The sequence below is a fragment of the Dendronephthya gigantea genome, unplaced genomic scaffold, assembly GCF_004324835.1.
Source record: "Dendronephthya gigantea isolate DGI-Jeju-01 unplaced genomic scaffold, DenGig_1.0 000058F, whole genome shotgun sequence".
In the NCBI taxonomy this organism is placed as follows: domain Eukaryota; kingdom Metazoa; phylum Cnidaria; class Anthozoa; order Malacalcyonacea; family Nephtheidae; genus Dendronephthya; species Dendronephthya gigantea.
The window spans coordinates 1,081,926-1,100,455 of record NW_021163068.1 but is presented as its reverse complement, the minus strand read 5'-3'; the positions used below and the strand labels follow the sequence as shown (position 1 = coordinate 1,100,455).

Genomic DNA, 18,530 nt, shown 5'->3' with positions numbered 1-18,530 from the left:
TGACGACATACCACGTTCGCATCTTTAGAATCCCATCCGGAATCACAAATTGTTCCCCATTGTCCATTGTACAATACTTCAATACGACCGGTACCTTCTTTACTTGATGGTCCTTGCAACCTGATTGGCGCGGTTATAGCTAAAAAAGACGAAATCGGCTGACCACATAACAAGAAACATAAGGGGGACTGATAACATAACTATTGACTGCAACCAAACTTCGTGGATTTTTAAGATGTTAGAGGCGATCGAACCATATTTATATATTCTGCTAATTTCTTTTGACTTTTAATTTCGCTTTCAATTTCACTTTTAATAGAAATCTGAGTATATAATATAGGTCCAGAATGTATGAATATAATAATCCTTCTCAATTCACTTTCGATTAAGGCCAATGAAACTTGGCATACAATGCTTTAATTGCCTTATTAAGTATTCAGTTAATTGCCTTATTAAGTATTCAGTTAATTGCCGATATCGGAGGTAAATCGTTCTAAACTATTTTATTGTTCAGTAGAAAAGTGCATTGATTTCATTTATTAATTATATTGCCAAAAAATTGAAAGTTGTTTATCTATTGCGCATGCATATATTTTTAATTTATAATATCAGATCTTAGAAGACTCGAACTCGCAGAATAACTGTTAAATACAATAGCTTTATGACCTTTACATATGATGGAAATTTGTTTCAACCTTATGGAAAAATGCTCTCCAACCTTCAACCGACAACAAATTGGAGAGCCCGAGGTATACTGCATAAATGTCTAAGTACGGACCTTTTGTAGAACATTGAACACCGGCGTCGTCATGATGGTTGCATAGGTTAACTCCCCAAGAACTATGAGAACAATTTATTATATTGTGCTCTTCCCCAGTACAATAGACATTTGCTAACCACACTTGTCCAGAACCTGGAGGAACTTCGTTTCTTTGAAGAGTTCTGACGGCATCCTGATAACCAAGTTGATGGCACACAACCCTGGCATCTCTCAAATCCCATGAATAATCACAGATTGTACCCCAATATCCATGATAGGACACCTCAACACGACCTGTTCCTTTTTCACTTGATGGTCCACGTAACCTTAGCGACACAGGCGTAGTTGAAAAATCTATAAGGACATGTATGTTGCGCAATGTAACAGAAAGTAACTTAAAATTAAGATAAAAACAGGACAACAAAGTAATCGATTATATTAAATGAAACGACGAATTGAGTAGCTGCAAAGCTTTGAAAGAATATCAGCGTAAATGAGATTGGATAATGATGGTATAGTTATAAAAATATAGCATGATATCATGTGACAAAAAACTGTCCTTAAGGGGCTGTTACACTATGCAATTTTCTCTGCCACGTGCGAAGCAATTACAATTTTGAGGTATTTTTATTAGCGAGAACGTTGGAAATGCTAAGAAAACGTTAGCAAGTCGTACGAAATGTTCGTATTTGTCAACTTTTGATGTCTTTAAGAGTAGAATTTGATTGCAAATTGCAAGGAAATTAAATAGCATTACTTTTTTGTTGTTTTTGGGTGTAAAAAACAATAAATGAATAAATAATAAATGATAATAAATAAATAAATAAATAATGAATAAATTATAAATAAATTATGAATAAATAATGAATGTTTTTATTCGTGAAATGGAAGGAATTTTTTCAATATAAGCTCGCTTCGTTGAATGAAACATTCCGTTTTTCAACTCATGAAAATATTCATAACAATGCATTCATAAACATTATTATTAACATGTAATTGCAGAAGAAAATTGACTATTGAAGATATTATTAACCAGAAACATTTTAAATCAAAGATTTTAGTAAAAACATTGTGAAAATTTATAATCAATCTAATAATTCATCAAAATATCGATTTATTCGATCTTTTACCTGTTTTACTACATTCAACTCCTACGTCTCTTGAATGTGAGCAATAAGTGACACCCCAACCTTCATGAAAACAATTTGTAATATTACGCTCTGATCCAGTACATTCGAGATTTTGTAACCATATCTGTCCAGAACCAAAAGGAACGTGGCTCGAACCCGCTCGGAAGGCCCGAGCAACATCTTGATAACCAAGTTGACGACACACCACCCCGGCCTCTTTCAAATGCCATCCATAGCCACAGATTGTTCCCCAGATTCCATTGTAGAATACCTCAACACGACCAATACCATCGTAACTTAATGGCCCTTGTAACCTGATTGGCGCGGTTATAGCTGTAAAATAGTGAACATGGACAATTCAATATGTGAAATGATTCGATGTGATATAATCGTGATGATCATGTTTACATGAGAAACTGGTATTTCAATGAGATATGAAAAACGCACGCGACCTTCTGTCTTACACTTTGCCTTTGGAATTCGTGCTTATATAGTTATTTTAAATTTTCAATGCTGTGCAAACTGCGACGTGTCAACGCGCCCATACACGGCCACATCTTGTTAAACGGCGAAATAGCAGCGATACTATTAAAATACGACCAGAATCTACATGTATTAAATATATTCTTACCCCAATTCAATCTAAACTTAATCGAACAGCATAAAAACCGGTTTATTTGTTCCTCTTGGAGGAATTTCCGTATCATGCGAGCGAAATCGAATCGCGCATCGGAAAATTAGCCAAAGCTCTTGCACCACAACTCTTGGGACACAATACTAGGACGTAGATAAATCTGATCACATACACATTTCCAATACTAGTATATTTGGCGCTATTACACACTTGCGACGACGAAAAATAATAAAAAAAAAAAAACAAAACAAGACCGAGGCGAATCATGGCAATAATAATTTATTCGCAATAACCCATAAAAACCATGGTTTATGCAAAAATGACAGCCTGCAACGAAGCTTATATCCTCAATGCGGCAATCAATGAACTCAGATTGTATATTAAAAGTGTTAGAGACCTTGTGTTCGTGTTTTGTTTGCAAATAAACGTATTTGCTGACCATACAATGAACTCGAAATTTCAATATAAGTATTCTATTATATAGCCTTTTCAACATATACATTCGAGTAAGTAATGTGAAAATTTCATGAATTCGAATAATCGAATTTTTCTTCACGCAGAACTAGAAGAAGAGTTCCACATGCATGGTACGTAATGTCATGTATAAAAGTGCTAAAACATATTTGCCATCTGTTTTTCTGTAAAGTTTAAAGCGGGTGATACTGTGTAAATAAGTTTATATCAGAGAGTTGAATTTCACGTGAGGTTAGTGCTTGTTTGCTTGGACGTACCTGCTGTTGAACATTTTACTCCAACATCTGCATAATGTGGGAAATAAGGGTAATCCCATCTATAAGGACAACTTGTTATACTTTGTTCTTCCCCAGAACAAGCGACGTAAGAAAACCATATCTGTCCAGAACCAGCAGGAACCTCGTTTCTTTTGAGAGTTCTAACAGTATCCGGATAACCAAGTTGACGACAAATAACTCTAGTGTCTTTTATATCCCATCCATAATCACAGATTGTTCCCCAATAACCACGATAGAATACTTCAACACGACCCGACCCCGTTCCACTTAATGGTCCTTGTAACCTGACCGGAACAGCTGTAGCTGAAAAAACTGAAAAATGTTCCACATTTGAATGAAGCATGTCTGTTCAAATGTACAATAAAAACACTGATCATGAATATGTATTTTGCATCTATATCGTTCAATTTGAAATCAATTATTGTGATATAGTTTGTACAAACGTTTATATAAGTATCATTTAGGTTAATTTAAGTTTTTAGTACCGAAATGTTCGCCAAAATGAAGCCATGATGCCGAATCCATGTGCACATTTCAAATGAAATATACGGTTTAATAGAAAATACAGTTTTTTCAAATTGATTGTCTTTACGGTCAGCGAATCACTGGGATTACAAACGACGAACGAGGTTGAGCAAAACATTCTTAACAGCCTTTTTTACAAGATTTCTCTACATATCCAGCAAAGTGGCAATCCAATTCCTTGTACATTATATTTCCTTTTTAAAAGGAAACCTCGTCTGAAACAGTTGGGCAAGACTGACACCGACAGTGTTCTTTTGGGCCGTATTTATACCCAATGGTATAATCTAGTACTATTCATTTACCTGTTGAGGAACATTCTACTCCGACGTCGTTATAATGGGAGCAATAATGATCCCCCCAACCATTATGAGAACAATCTGAAATATTATTTTCTTCCCCGGTACAAGCGACATTAGATAACCATATCTGTCCTGAACCAGAAGGAACCTGGTGCCTTTGAAGAGTTCTAACAACATCTGCGTACCCAAGTTGTCGACATACAACTATAGCATCTCTCATACGCCATCCATAATCGCAAATTGTCCCCCAATATCCATGATATAATACTTCAACACGACCAGTACCATTTGCACTCTGTAGTCCTTGCAACCTGACCAGCACAGGTTTGGTTGAAAAATCTAGAGGCAAATATAATAAATTTGTTCAAATGGGATAGACAATGTCTGGATGATAGGAACAGATATTTCCAAGTAACAAATGTTATGAAATCACAGAATTTAAAACACGTTTTAAAATTTTACGGCCATTTAGTTTTGGATACCACTAGCGTTTCTAACTTTTAGAGCATGAACATGGCACGAATCGTCACAGTCAGTCAGCAAGTTGCCTGTGGCAATTGTTTCATTATATATATAATTATGTAAATAATTATCCGGCCTTAAGATAAGTTTTCACGAAATCACTAACAAGGCCGTAACTAGACCGAAGGAGAAATCAGTCGGGCATAGGACGAATATAATTATTATATACTACTTGTCAAAGTTTGGTGTTCGTAGCGTCTCAATGGCCGACAGCGAATCCCGCGCGTGAGAGTGACAAAAAGGAGATAACTTTGAACACGCGCAGCGCACCTGGAATGCGACGTTTAGATTGTTTCTTCATTTGAAATTATGTATTTTATGAATAGATATTTCGTTGCTTTGTTTGATTTTTCTTTGACTAGTGGTATATAATAAATAACTTATTTACCGAGACCTCAGGAAACATTATGTTTTGTGGTCGATTTTGCGGTCGATATTTCGGTCCACAAAACATTAATAGAGAGGTTAAGATACCCCGGTTCCGGTGTACGGGTACGGGTAGCGCCATTTTGTTATCCATTTTTCGCTGATGTCAGCATATTTACCCGTAATATCTACCCGTTTTCCCGTTGTAAACGACGGTCTACACGTAAACAACGAACGGTTAACTACAAAGACAAATTAAAGTGGTCAAAGTTTTTTTAATAAAGGACAAATGGAGAAGCGGGTGAGTGTCTTTAACACGTTTAAGATACATTAATATAGTGTTCATATTGTTGTATAATTATACAGTCTATATACAAGCTACAGTACAGGCTTCTCAAAAATGGTTTGCAAACATAATTTATGAACGCCATCTTGATATTTTTGATTTTCAAAACAAACACACGAAATACTATAGTTATATAAAGTTAAGTAGGACTTACAATGGAGATGTATAATACAGTCATATTTACTTTTATAGTCAGTTCTTACCCGGTGTTGTTCTTACCCGGAATTTAAGAAAATTCTTAAGTTACAAACCGTACCCGTCTTACCGGTAACGGGTACGTGTAATTCACCCGTACCCGTACACCGGAACCGGGGTATCTTAACCTCTCTAATTATGTTTCCCTCGATCGCGGTAAATAAACGTTAAATGAATACGCACCCCCCACACACAATTAAGCTTCTATAGCTACGGCGCTGATAATAAATACCTTTTGTGGAACATTCGACTCCAGCGTTTCTAGAATAAGGGCAGTAATAAGCCCCCCAATAATTATGAGGACAGCTTACAATATTGTTTTCTTCTCCAGAGCAGGAAACATAAGAGAACCATGTCTTTCCAAAACCAGGAGGTACCTGACCACCTTTGAGGGCCCTAGCAGCATCTGGATAACCAAGTTGACGACATACAACCCTAGCATCTCTCATATCCCATCCATAATCACAGATTCTCCCCCATTGTCCATGATAAAATACTTCAACCCGACCAGTACCATTGGAACTTGATGGTCCTTGTAACCTTATTAAAACAGCTGCTAAAATGATATAATAATAAGAGTTTGTTTCAATCATGAGAACCGGAGATCGTCTTAAATTTCTTTGCCCCCTCCCCATTATGCAGTATTTTGGAAGTCAAACTGAGCATTTGCATTGTAATTGGGTGTAGATCGTAATGACACGTGTACCTTTGCTCTATAGACTACAGTGGCTATTTATAAAGTTATATAGCAATTAAAAAAAACTATCGTCGGGTCCTTACCCAAGGACCATGCATACGAAACCTAATTTCCACTCAAACATTGGGTCTGAGTTTTAAATCACTTTGTAACTATATATGTTCCTTCACGGAGATAATAAATTTTGCAACATTGTTCTCACTAGTACACGGGGGAGTAGGCTATGTAAAATACAGGTATCAGAACAAAGGGATACATTTTTTTTAATAAACCAGCAAGTTTGTTTACATTTTCATTAAAGTGCCTATATCACTTGTGGGATTTTTACGGATTTGAATAGTGCTTGAAAAATTAGTTAATTTATAAGTTCTACAACCCTTCTTGATATAATTAAATAGTTTCGGAAATATTTACATCTAAACATGACGATTTGCCTAAATTTCCGTCGTGCTCGGGGGCATGGGACTCAGGAACCGAGTTCTTGTAATTTTACTTCGATCTTCCAATAACGTAAAATATTTTGAGAAAAACTCGCCCAGTTGCTATAGCCATACACAACGCACAGTTCCCGCATTTTTTTCTTGAAAAGCGCAAACTATATCGCCAGTGAAACTCTTCATGTTTACATTATAAAAGACGGCGTGTTTGCAAATCATTCCTGAGTCCCAGTCCCCCCAACCGACGTATTTTCAAAACTATTCAATTATATCAAAAAGGGTTGTAGAACTTATAAACTAATTTTTCAAGCTCTATTCAAATCCGTAAAGATCCTACAAGTGATATAGGCACTTTAATTAACCCAATCAGAAAGTATAATATACGGTGAATAAATATTGTAATTTAATTCGCCGTATCAAAGACATGTCGATCTTCTATCCTATGCATATAGACTAAGCAAGCTTTAAAGCACTCAATACCCGGAGAAAAAAGAGTATTGTAAAATATTAAAAATTATTTCGATGGCGACAACCTTTTGCCTTTGGGGGTTAGATATATCAAACGTAAATATAGCTAAGATAAATAAAATATACCGTTAAAAGTAGGTTAGGAGTTAGATCCAATCCGCTAGATTTTGCTGAATTTAAAATGGTCTAACTCACTGCTTTTCTGTGGCATAACCTGAGAGATCGATCATCTGATGAGAACGATCACTTTGCCAACGTCCTAGGACCTTCTTACTTCTTCAGGTTTTTTACCCTCGCATATCATACACAATGTCGTTGTTCTAACGGTTTCTAAGGCATATTCGACTTGGTAAAAAAAACCGGATATCTTATTTCTCTTGCACGGCAGAGTTTCCACAACCCGCAAAGGAATAAGATATTCTTAGCATTCGAGCTTAGGGCCAGAATTGTTGACATGCTCAAAATAAGCTTTCACTAAAAACAGCTATATCTCGTCCGATATGAAATGAAAGATTTAGCACTGTTCAAATTATAATGATATCAAAATTTAAGATTTTTCATTCTATATAAAACGTCTTTCAAAACATATATGCATGTGATACCTAGTATAACTTTTATTCCATGCTAATCTAAGTACCGAAACCTCTTCAAAGATATCTGGTATGTAATATGAAAAATATAATAGTTAACAATGAAAAAGGAATTTGTAACATGCGTGTTTTGTCATTTAATTAATGCAATTCAATTAAAAGGATCAAATTTTCACAAAATAAGCTGGAATTCTAATCTATGACAATACCTTTTTTAGTACATTCTACTCCAGCGTCTCGATAGTGAGAACAACGATTGTTTCCCCAACCACTATGAGAACAGCTTGTTAAATTTTTTTCTTCCCCAGTACAAGAGACGTGAGATAACCATACTGGTCCAGAACCAGAAGGAACACGATAACTAGGAAGTGCCCGAGCATATGCATGATCCATATCATAACCGAGTTGAAGACAGACAACCTTAGCATCTCTCATATCCCATCCATAATCACAGATTGTCCCCCAATAACCATGATAGAATACTTCAACACGACCAGTACCATTTGCACTTAATGGCCCTTGTAGTCTTATTCTCGCAGCCTCGTCTACAAAATCTTTAAAAAACGTCTGCGTCAGCCAGCGTTCGATTTAAGAACAATATGATGGATTGTTAGATGCTGGAGAATATACGTGAAATATGTAACGAGAAAGATTGAAAAAGATACACGGTGTTCAATGACAAGAGGTAAACGATTCATTTCTAACATTAAATATCAATTATAACAACTTCAAATTTTCATAGCGGGAAAGAACTATCAACCTGGGGCCGGTTGTTCAAAAAAAGCAGGTTAAATTTAACCCTGGGTTAGTGCTAAACCTTGGTTAAAATCCTTACCCCTAGGTTAGCTAAACCTGGGTTAAAACTGTGTTGTTTAAAGCAGGGTTAGCGGTAGAGTTAGTTAACCCAGGGTTAAAATATTTAACCTAAGATTAAATGTATTTTAAGAACTAAATTGGATGTAAGAACGTGTTCGATTGGTCAATAAACGAGCGTCAAAACTTTACCCGACGAGGATATATTGTCAGTCGAAAGATTATATGCCGTGAGGGCAGCTAGGGTCGCAGGGACGTTGTTTTGAACAGCAATTTCCGTGCATGGAGTTTTCAAAAGATTCGAAATGAAAGCCTAGGCTGTTTTGTATGATAAACAATGTCGATGTGAAATAAAGTTAAGCAAATTATAAACATCTATTTTAAAATTTCATGCATTCTTTGATTATTCAAAATTCAGGAACGAACGTAGCCTTACCACTTGCTGCCAATCAAAAGAATCGACTTTTGGCATCCGAAACAAATATTTCGATTACAATGTTTCAATTTGTACGGTTGTATTAATTTATCGTGCGTTGCATTGAAGCGAAGATAAAAAAAATCAATACATCAGCTGAAACCGAACTTAAATAGTCAAACTTAAATAATTCTTTGCTGTCGAAATTATTGGTAAAACCTTTCAAAAGTGTTTAATTCATGACGAATGATACGTGTTTACGTGTTTCAGCTCCTTATTCATCCATTTTGAATCGAAGCTAACCCAGGATTAAAAAGTTAACCCACCTAGCTAGCAGGGTTCATTTTTTTTTATCAATTTTAACCCAGGGTTAACGCTATAACCGAGCTTTGTGCAACGCAAATCAATCAAGGTTTAAAATTTAACCCTGGGTTAGGCATTTTTAACCCTGGGTTAGCGTTAACCGGCTTTTGAACAACCGGCCTCTGAATGGCTACGGACTTGTTCAACAGCCAAAGATGCTGAAGCATAATTTTTCTTCTTAAGAAGCAATGATGTTAATTGAGTATACTTCTTCCTGAATTAATTATTTCAGGAATATTTTCATACCAGTTGTAGAACATTCCACTCCAGCGTCTCGGTAATGAGAGCAATAATGAACTCCCCAAGGACTGTGGGTACAACTCGTGATGTTTTGTTCTTCCCCATTACAAGCGATGTAAGATAACCATATACGACCTGAACCTGAAGGAAAAGTGTACCTTCGAAGTGTTCTTACAGCGTCTTTATAACCAAGTTGACGACATACAACCCTCGCATCTCTCATATCCCATCCATAATCACAGATTGTTCCCCAATGTCCATTATAGAATACCTCAACACGACCAGTACCATTTGTACTCAATGGTCCTTGTAACCGGAGGGAAACAGGTGTAGCTGGCAAATCTTAAAAGAATATCAACGCGCGATCAACTAAAGTTTGTTTTGTTTGTCTGCAATCACGTGATCCTACATGATGGCAAGTGTTATGAAGTAAATAGAGATTACTTCATGGTCGGCGAGTGCGTACGATTTTTATGCACGAGTTGTGAAGGATCGCAATACGAACGAGTGAGTGTAACGAACTAGTGATCCTTCGCAACGAGTGCATAATAAAAATCGTACAAACGAGCCAACCATGAAGTAATTTGTTTATTAAATGCGTATAGAGATCAATTTGACGACGACACGCTCTTAATACAAAAACACAGTGAGCAACAAGATCGAAACTTTATGCATCAAAACATATTATTACCGTTCAGTTTCTTTGTAATTTTGTTCAATAGAAGTAAGACATTCTTTCCGAAAGATTCTAGAATGTTCTGAATGTAAAAATATCTTGAATATGAGAATTATGTTTTGAATTTCACTACTATATTTTGACGCCATCTTGAAAGAAAATGTAAACAAATTGCTGCAAAAATGACATACGACAATTTTTCACGTGTGAAGAATATCGTACGTCCAATCAAATTGCATGAAATTAATTTACACAGTGAAATACGATTTTTATTTCATCATTCTGCTGTGCATAAATCTCTATACACATATAACAAACGAAGTTAATTCGTATTTATGTCCGCAGTTTAGTTTTCAAAGCTTCCGGTTTGTAAAAGCTTGTATAGGTAAAATACACTTATACAGGCATATTTATAGGTTATTCTTCCCGTGACGTTATCTTTATAGAAATCATTAAAGAAATATATGGCTCTTTTGCTTTATGGAAAAGACTAGGAATCATTGTGATTGTGTAGGAATCGTTACAAAATCTTGGTATAAGATAACATTTTACGATGTTGAGTTCATATCTTAGACATACCTGTACTAGTGCATTCAACCCCGGCATTTCGATTATCCCAGCAATAATTACCCCCCCAACCTCTGTGATGACAACTTGTTATATTTTGTTCCTTCCCATTGCAATCGACCTGATACAGCCACATTTGTCCTGAACCAGAAGGAACCTGCCCACCATAAAGTGCTCTGGCAGCATCTTTATAACCAAGTTGACGACATACAACCTGAGCATCTCTTATATCCCATCCATCATCACAGATTGTTCCCCATTGTCCATTGTAGAAAACTTCCACACGACCAGTACCATTTCCACTTACTGGTCCTTGCAATCTCAGCAATACCGCTTCAAGATGACAAAACGGGAGTCTGATTAATTTTGTGCTTAATGTGGAAAATCTGAAGTTGTATTTGCAGCACGGTTTCAATGTATTTATACATAGCAATTTTTGATGAGTGAAATGTTTCTCTGAGTGATCAAAAAATAGTTAGAAAGTATAATTATACGAATTAAATAATTGTACACTTACACGAAATTTCCACTAAACATTTCGACTATTTCTCCTAACGAGATTAATTTTAGCAGTTTAAACTCATGTCATCACGAACGAATACCACTGCATATCGCAGTATCGTCTCGGGGTAATTTGCGTGATGAAACCGGCAATTGTCTATTCTAATGAATTGATGTACCCCAGCTTTAGAGTCGATGGCAAATTTTCAGTTATTCGAAGACAGATACAGCCATAAAGGTTATGCAAAATCATCCATTTTCTCGCCGCAGTAGGGAGACAGTTTTGGACACTTACAGCTTATATAAGTAAGGGTTCTCAATTTAACTTTCACGACATCAAAACAGAACAAAACTTTTTAAAGCATAAACGTCGCAGTTGATTTTCCGAATAATTAAATAGCAATTAATCGCTGTCGACTCCAAAAGCTTTGAAGCGATAATTATCTGTTCTAAGAAAATTCGAAATTACAAAAGTTTACTAAAAATTATATTTAATAAATTTTGTTTAAATTGCTGACGTTTTAATTAAAATACAAACTTTTTGTCTGAGCGAATCAGCAAGTTACTGATTACCAGTCTTCTACTCGTTCCAACTTTGCGGATGTGCGAAGTAGAACAATTTTAGATTCGGCTATGTATTGTCAACAACATGCATGGGCGTAATAAATCTGACAGCGGAATCACTACCTTCGCATAGCGCTTCGCCCCAGCTCAGGCTGAGCGGAAGCAGTGCCGACTCAGGGGAATCATTACCCTAGCACCAGGGGCGTAACTAGAACGATAATTGGGGGGGGGGGGTGAATATTCATATATTCAGTTCTTCCCGACGGATTTCTATTGTAAGCTATTGCAATTACAAAAGAAATCCGTAGGGCAGAACTGGATATATGAATATTCACCCCCCCCCCACAATTATCGTTCTAGTTACGCCACTGCCTAGCACCGTGCTTCACGCCGACTTAGGGTTTGATCGACAGCACTGCATATAAGATCGGCTGCACGGACGAATTTTTTTCACCTGCACTGATAAATTCTTCTTTCCCCTCTTTCTCCCAATCTAAGGGCAAGCTTCCTGGCTAAAGAAATTATTTTTAGCCTAATAGATGAAACACCAGTAGATAGTGATTTTTCTTACCCGAGCCAGAACATTCAACTCCGGCGTCGTAAGAATGAGAACAATGATTATTAGCCCCCCAACCATTATGAGAACACTTTCTAATGTTATCTTCCTTTCCATTACAAGCTACGTGGGATAACCAAATCTGTCCAGAACCAGAAGGGACCAGGTCTCTGTAAAGAGTTCTACTGTGTACATGATCTAGATCATAACCAAGTTGACGACATACAACTTTAGCATCTTTCGTATCCCAACCATAATCACAGATTGTCCCCCAATATCCGTGATATAACACTTCAACACGACCAATACCCTTTGCGCTTAATGGTCCTTGTAACCGCAGTTGAACTGGAGAAGTGGAAAAATCTAAAAAGGTATGTATGATTCTAATTGGACACAAGTAAATGAGAATTCGCATAATAGTGGTGTAAATGTCAAATAATTATGCAATCAAGTAATGATCTTTTCAAACATAATCATGAATAAAAGCCTGGACTAAAAAACATTTTACTGAAGGTGTATCAGCAAAGACTTTCCTCGATGCTCGTTAGCAAAAAAATATATCCTTGCTCCCTGTCCAGGAATATTGTCAACTTTTTACAACTTTTTTACAACTTTTTCACCAAATCTATTGACACCTTCATACCTTTTGTAGAACATTCTACTCCGGCATCTTGCGAATGTGTGCAGGAATGAATGCCCCAACCATTATGATAACAGCTTGTAATATTTTCTTCCTCTCCAGTACAATCAAGAGCAACTACCCAAATATTTCCAGAACCAGAAGGAACCTCGTTCCTCTGAAGGGTTCTTGTAACATCTTTATAACCAAGTTGACGACATGCGACTTTGGCATCTTTCATATCCCATCCATCATCACATATTGTTCCCCAGTATCCCTTGTGCAATACTTCAACACGGCCAGCACCATTCCAACTTGATGGCCCTTGCAACCTTAGGGACCCAGGTGGGAAACCTAAATTGACGATGAATCTCAAACACTATACATCAAACATTTTGGTTGGCAACATGTTTTAACCAAAAGGGGGGAGATACCTAACAAAAAATATCATGCCCGTGAATATCTTTGAGCAGGCAATTTTTGTTCACATACTTCGGCGTTTCGCTCTCTCTCGATTTTTGATTTTGAAAATTGAGTGGTGTATAATCGCTAGCTTTCGCCCTTCGGTTTTTTTCTTCTTTCGAATGGTTGTTCATCGAATAGAATAATTCTATAATCACTACCACAGACGAAAGCCTTGTAAATTAATCTCTGTAATGATTTACCTTGACACTGATTTGTTACAAATTGAATTAAAAAAAGAACCGTGCCAGTTATGTAGGCGAAGCTTGTCATCTCGTGAACACGAAACTGAAACGATAAAATATACTTTAGTTAGAGTTAAATTATTTCGTTAACGCAGGCTCAAACGCAGTGTTTATTTGCATACCATTTCATTCCAGTCTTTTGCCAGACACTTTACCTCTGGTAATCATTGTGTCACGGACATGAAAATTAGAGCCCTCTGTCGCTATTTTAGTTAGACTGAATGGAATACACCATGTGCGAGGCTAAATAGAATGCCCACGCGGAGTTTATTTAGGATACCATTTCACTACTTTATTTCCTTTTTTCCAAGTATTTTCAAAATATTTTGGACGCAAAATTCCGCCTAGTGCGTGGAAACCAGACACGAAATTTACTGAACGGGATATTTTTCTCTTAACATCGAGGACATTCACAGATTTTTAAAAAGCCAGTATTAATCTCCGGCCGTACAGCCGAGTTGATTCTGCTTAACACGTCGCTCGTTCGAGTGCAAAAATTTATGACAAGAGGAAAGATATTGGCTGATGTGTAGGAGAATAAGGTATGTCTTAATACCAGGATTAACTCATTTAGCTTTGCCCGGCATACTGATTACGATGAATAACATACAACATAAAGCCCTTTATTCAAATTTCACTATTTATAGGATACCCCCTGGTATAAATGACAAATTGTATGCTTTCCTGTTTTGGCAAACGAACGACGGGGATTCGTAAAAGCGATGATATTTCTTCCAATTCCTGCCTGTTCACCCAACTGCGCTTAGAGCTAACAGACAATATGATTCACCTATTAAATGCTCTTCAGAAAGACAACTTATTTCTTTTGTCAATGGGATACTCAACAAAGGTTGTGCATGTCAACACAAAAAAATTATATATTCGTCGAGTAAATTATTGATCATAAGAGGCACGGCACACATCATTGACTTTCCATGTTATTGACTATAATTCCTGAGATTTAGTGATTACCCGGGGAAGATTACTATTTTCACCGTACCTTTATAGTTAAAATTCCGTCATGACCGCAAAAATAATGTACGAAGTGTGGAGATTGTCGAAAGGTCACAAGCTAGATTAGGATAATGAATTATCGTGTTTATTCATGCTTTATAATTACGTATAGCAGGAAATATTTGGTTTTTGAAATATCGTGGAAAGCGAAGAGGTGGAGCTTCACACCGGTATTTTAAAAGCTCACTCGAATGTACAAAGTCTATCGAACTCACTGTGTTGCCAGTCGCACATGCATGCAGTGACTGATCAACGGCGAAATCTTTGATGAAATGTTCAAAAAAAATACAACAATCGCATAGAAATAAATAGTAGTCTTGGAATAATAAATATGTCACATATGGAATGTGAAAGCGTTAAATTTTACGAGATTCTCAAATCTCATTCCCGTTTAGTAAAATATAACTATTTAAATCCGATAAACTTAACAAACGAATTGAATGAATTTGACTTAAGCCCTATTAGTCGCTCATGCACTATATATACACTATTATAAATAACTTTCTGGAATTGTACCGTATTTTTGTAAATGTAAGTACATATATTACCTACTTTTATTCTTTTGCACCTCTCAACTATGGTTCAAGCGATATCCAATGCCCAAATTCCTCAAAATGTGATCATCATATGATCCGCAGAATAAAGTATCAATTTTCATATACGTCTTTGAATTTGAAAAGGCCTATAAATACAGCTTGCTAATTTTCACCTTTGCTGTAAACATGATAATTGTTATGTTAATGTACGCCTTTATCCCCTGCTGTTCTTATGCATTCCCTACATTTTGTTGCGATAAAGTAGGAAACATATTACATTAAAAACTGGAAATAGCAAAGAGAGTTCACTGTGAGGTACAGGCAAGGGAAGCGTTTGTGTCTGGGATATATAGCAATATTGTATGGTGGCATTGACCTACTTTTAAATTTTACATGCATGCTAAAAATGTAAAGAAATAGTAATTTCGGCTATGATTTTAGTCAACACCAGGGGTAAACTACAATCCTTGTATAAACATTGGCGACATTTGCAAACATTCGCCTACTACGGAAGACTTATCCCGAGTTTACCTTTCTCGCAGTTCGTCTTATGTTTTTTTAGTACGTTATGAGAGACTCCTGCTGGTCTCTCCAATGTAAACCAAACCACATTTACAGCATAGAATGCGGTGCACGTGCACCAGGTTAGAATAACGTTTTTGATGTTTATCGACGTCATCCTTGTGAGTGTAAAGAGCGCTATCGCTATCTTCTTTAAAAATCCTAACGATCTTATAAGAGGCTGGACGAGGATAACAGACAGAGGATTTACTAATAAAAATCACTTCACGTGGGAATTATATAATTATTATTAACTTCTTATTAACCAAGGGCCAGGTCTTTATGGAGCCCGAGAAATATCTTAATTTTTTATTCAAAAATGTAACTTGACTTAACTAAATGTCAAGTAATTATGCAATCAAGTAATGATCTTTTCAAACATAATCCTAATAAGACTTTCCTCGATGCTTGTTAGCAAATATATCCTTACTCCCTGTCCAGGAATATTGTCAACTTTTTTACAACTTTTTCACCAAATCTATTGACACTTTCATACCTTTTGTAGAACATTCTTCTCCGGCATCTTGAGAATGGGAGATCTTGATTGGTCGAGAAAAGAAAATTGTATTCTCTCATGCAATTTATTAGTTGTAAATAAAATGACACTGTATCTCCTTTGTTCTCCTTTTTTCTTCTCTGTGAAAATTTAACCGAAGCAGGTTTTTTGTCAAGAAACGCGTAGCCATTGCCCATGTTGTTGTCTGCAAGAATTTCCAAGAAAATACATCGCCCAAGATTATTTTGTTCTCATGGCTTCAGTTTAATTTTCTCGCAGTTTTTAAATAACTAAAATTTTCCACTGATATTGCAGAAAATTAAATTTTTGATACTGCTTGTTATGGATAACTGCACTGAGATTTACAAATCAGAGTCGAGAAATTTTCAAACTATCATGATTCTATTACCAAAGAGTATTACAGTGCGTATATTATAAAGTTAAAAGATACAATAATACCTGTTCGTATTTCAGTTTACATATTATATTTATGAGTAAAAAATATCTACACTATTTTTACCCCAACATCAATCAAATTGATTGGAAGTTTAATGCGATCTTTCCTCCACCATGCCAAAATTTACTACCCATTTTGGAATTTTACTATACGAGTTATATATGAAAAATTGAGATAAAAACAGCGAACATGCACGAACGCCAAAATCACATATAGGCTATATATATAGGCTAAATTGCGTTTGCATCCTTACGTAATGTTATTTTGCACCCCTTATCTTTAGTAAATGTATTATTTATTAACATGTGCTGAAATTTATGTGATAAACAAGTTTACATAAAAAATGATATACGTGCAGTTCTGTGAATTCGTACCGTGAATTCTATTGTATTACGACAACTAGTTATTTAAAAGTTGTTAATTGTTGTCTGCATCTCTCGCCTTAGCTAAATCAGCATAACTCGAGTAACCATCGTTTACGGCGCCTTTCGGTGACTGGTAGCGGTTTTGCGCAAAATTTTTAAGATCAACCTCTTCGCAAGTTGGAACTGGGTTTGTATCTTGAACATCGGCACTTAATTCAGCTTTTCCAAACCTTCGCCAACGATAATACACCACAACATATGCAACACAAAGTACAACAATAATTACAGCCACGACGATGATTAAAGAAACATACCATTCAGTTCCGCCCTTCGAATTTTTGGGGTGTGTTTTTTCTGAAAATTAAATACCATTTTAATTGTTTTTAAAAAATAAGATTATGGTAGAGCTTAAGTAACTGTGCAATGCACTTGCATTAATTTTACACAAGGAATTAATATCTATAATTAAGTATGCCCTTTTTGCAAATCATATTTTGGTTTTCATTCTGGTTTCGTTGTCCACTAATTGCTGTCTCGCAGTAAGTTTACAGGTGGGTTTAGTTTTATGTTAAATCAATCACAAGGGCGATAATTCTGCATTCAACAGCAACTAAGTCAGTGGCTAAATTTTGGTCGAAGGTTAGCCAATGCCATGCAGGGCTAAATTTGAAAAGGACGCGCTTCTTTTCCACAATGCCTTTAGCGCTCTCTCGTTGATCGCGTGATCACGCGCGATATGTCGTGCACACGACGTTATGTTGCAATCCATGCTTTATTCCATGATAATTAAACTTTAAAATATCAATCTTTGACTTTTGCATTGTTAATCTTACTTTTAGTACTGTATATGAAATATTATTGTACATGGGTAGCGAATTAGGGTGGTGTTTTTAGTTCATTAACCAAGCACACCTATTGAAAGGCAAAATGTGACACATTTCTCTCATGATGAAATTTGTTTCTAAAGAGCTTCTATACTGTAAAAATTGTTTGTACATAAGTCTTAGCTAAATATAATTTATGAAGGGAGGCGGACATTCGTTCATTGTAAATAACAATAATTCTATTGTATATATCTTTTTTTACTATACCCCATTTAGTTCTTGTTTTCTTATTATCTTCTTATTCCAAGAAATTATTTTCTTGAAACGAGAATCAGATAAGGCAAGCTTTCCTATTTTAAGAAATATTTGGGATATTACTCAAGATTAATTTTCTCATATTGAGAATTTCAAAAGTTAAGATAATCTTTCTTATTCCAAGAAATTATTTTCTTGAAACGAGAATCAGATAAGGCAAGCTTTCCTATTTTAAGAAATATTTGGGATATTACTCAAGATTAATTTTCTCATATTGAGA

At 35.9% G+C, this 18,530-nt stretch overlaps 1 protein-coding gene across 2 annotated transcripts in view; it reads right to left on the bottom strand.

Annotated features, from left to right (window-relative positions):
* The window catches only part of LOC114529955 (deleted in malignant brain tumors 1 protein-like), a 48,275-nt gene that overhangs the window by 6,047 nt on the left and 23,698 nt on the right, over positions 1 to 18,530 (bottom strand). Inside the window, exon 17 of one of the 2 annotated variants that reach the window (XM_028551524.1) lies at positions 16,805 to 17,525. The exons of the other annotated variant lie outside the window; for it this stretch is intronic. Within the exon in view, the coding sequence (XP_028407325.1) occupies positions 17,224 to 17,525 (302 nt within the window). The 3' untranslated portion in view covers positions 16,805 to 17,223. Of the gene's footprint in view, positions 1 to 16,804; positions 17,526 to 18,530 lie in introns of those variants that run through there. 2 annotated transcript variants of the gene reach the window in all.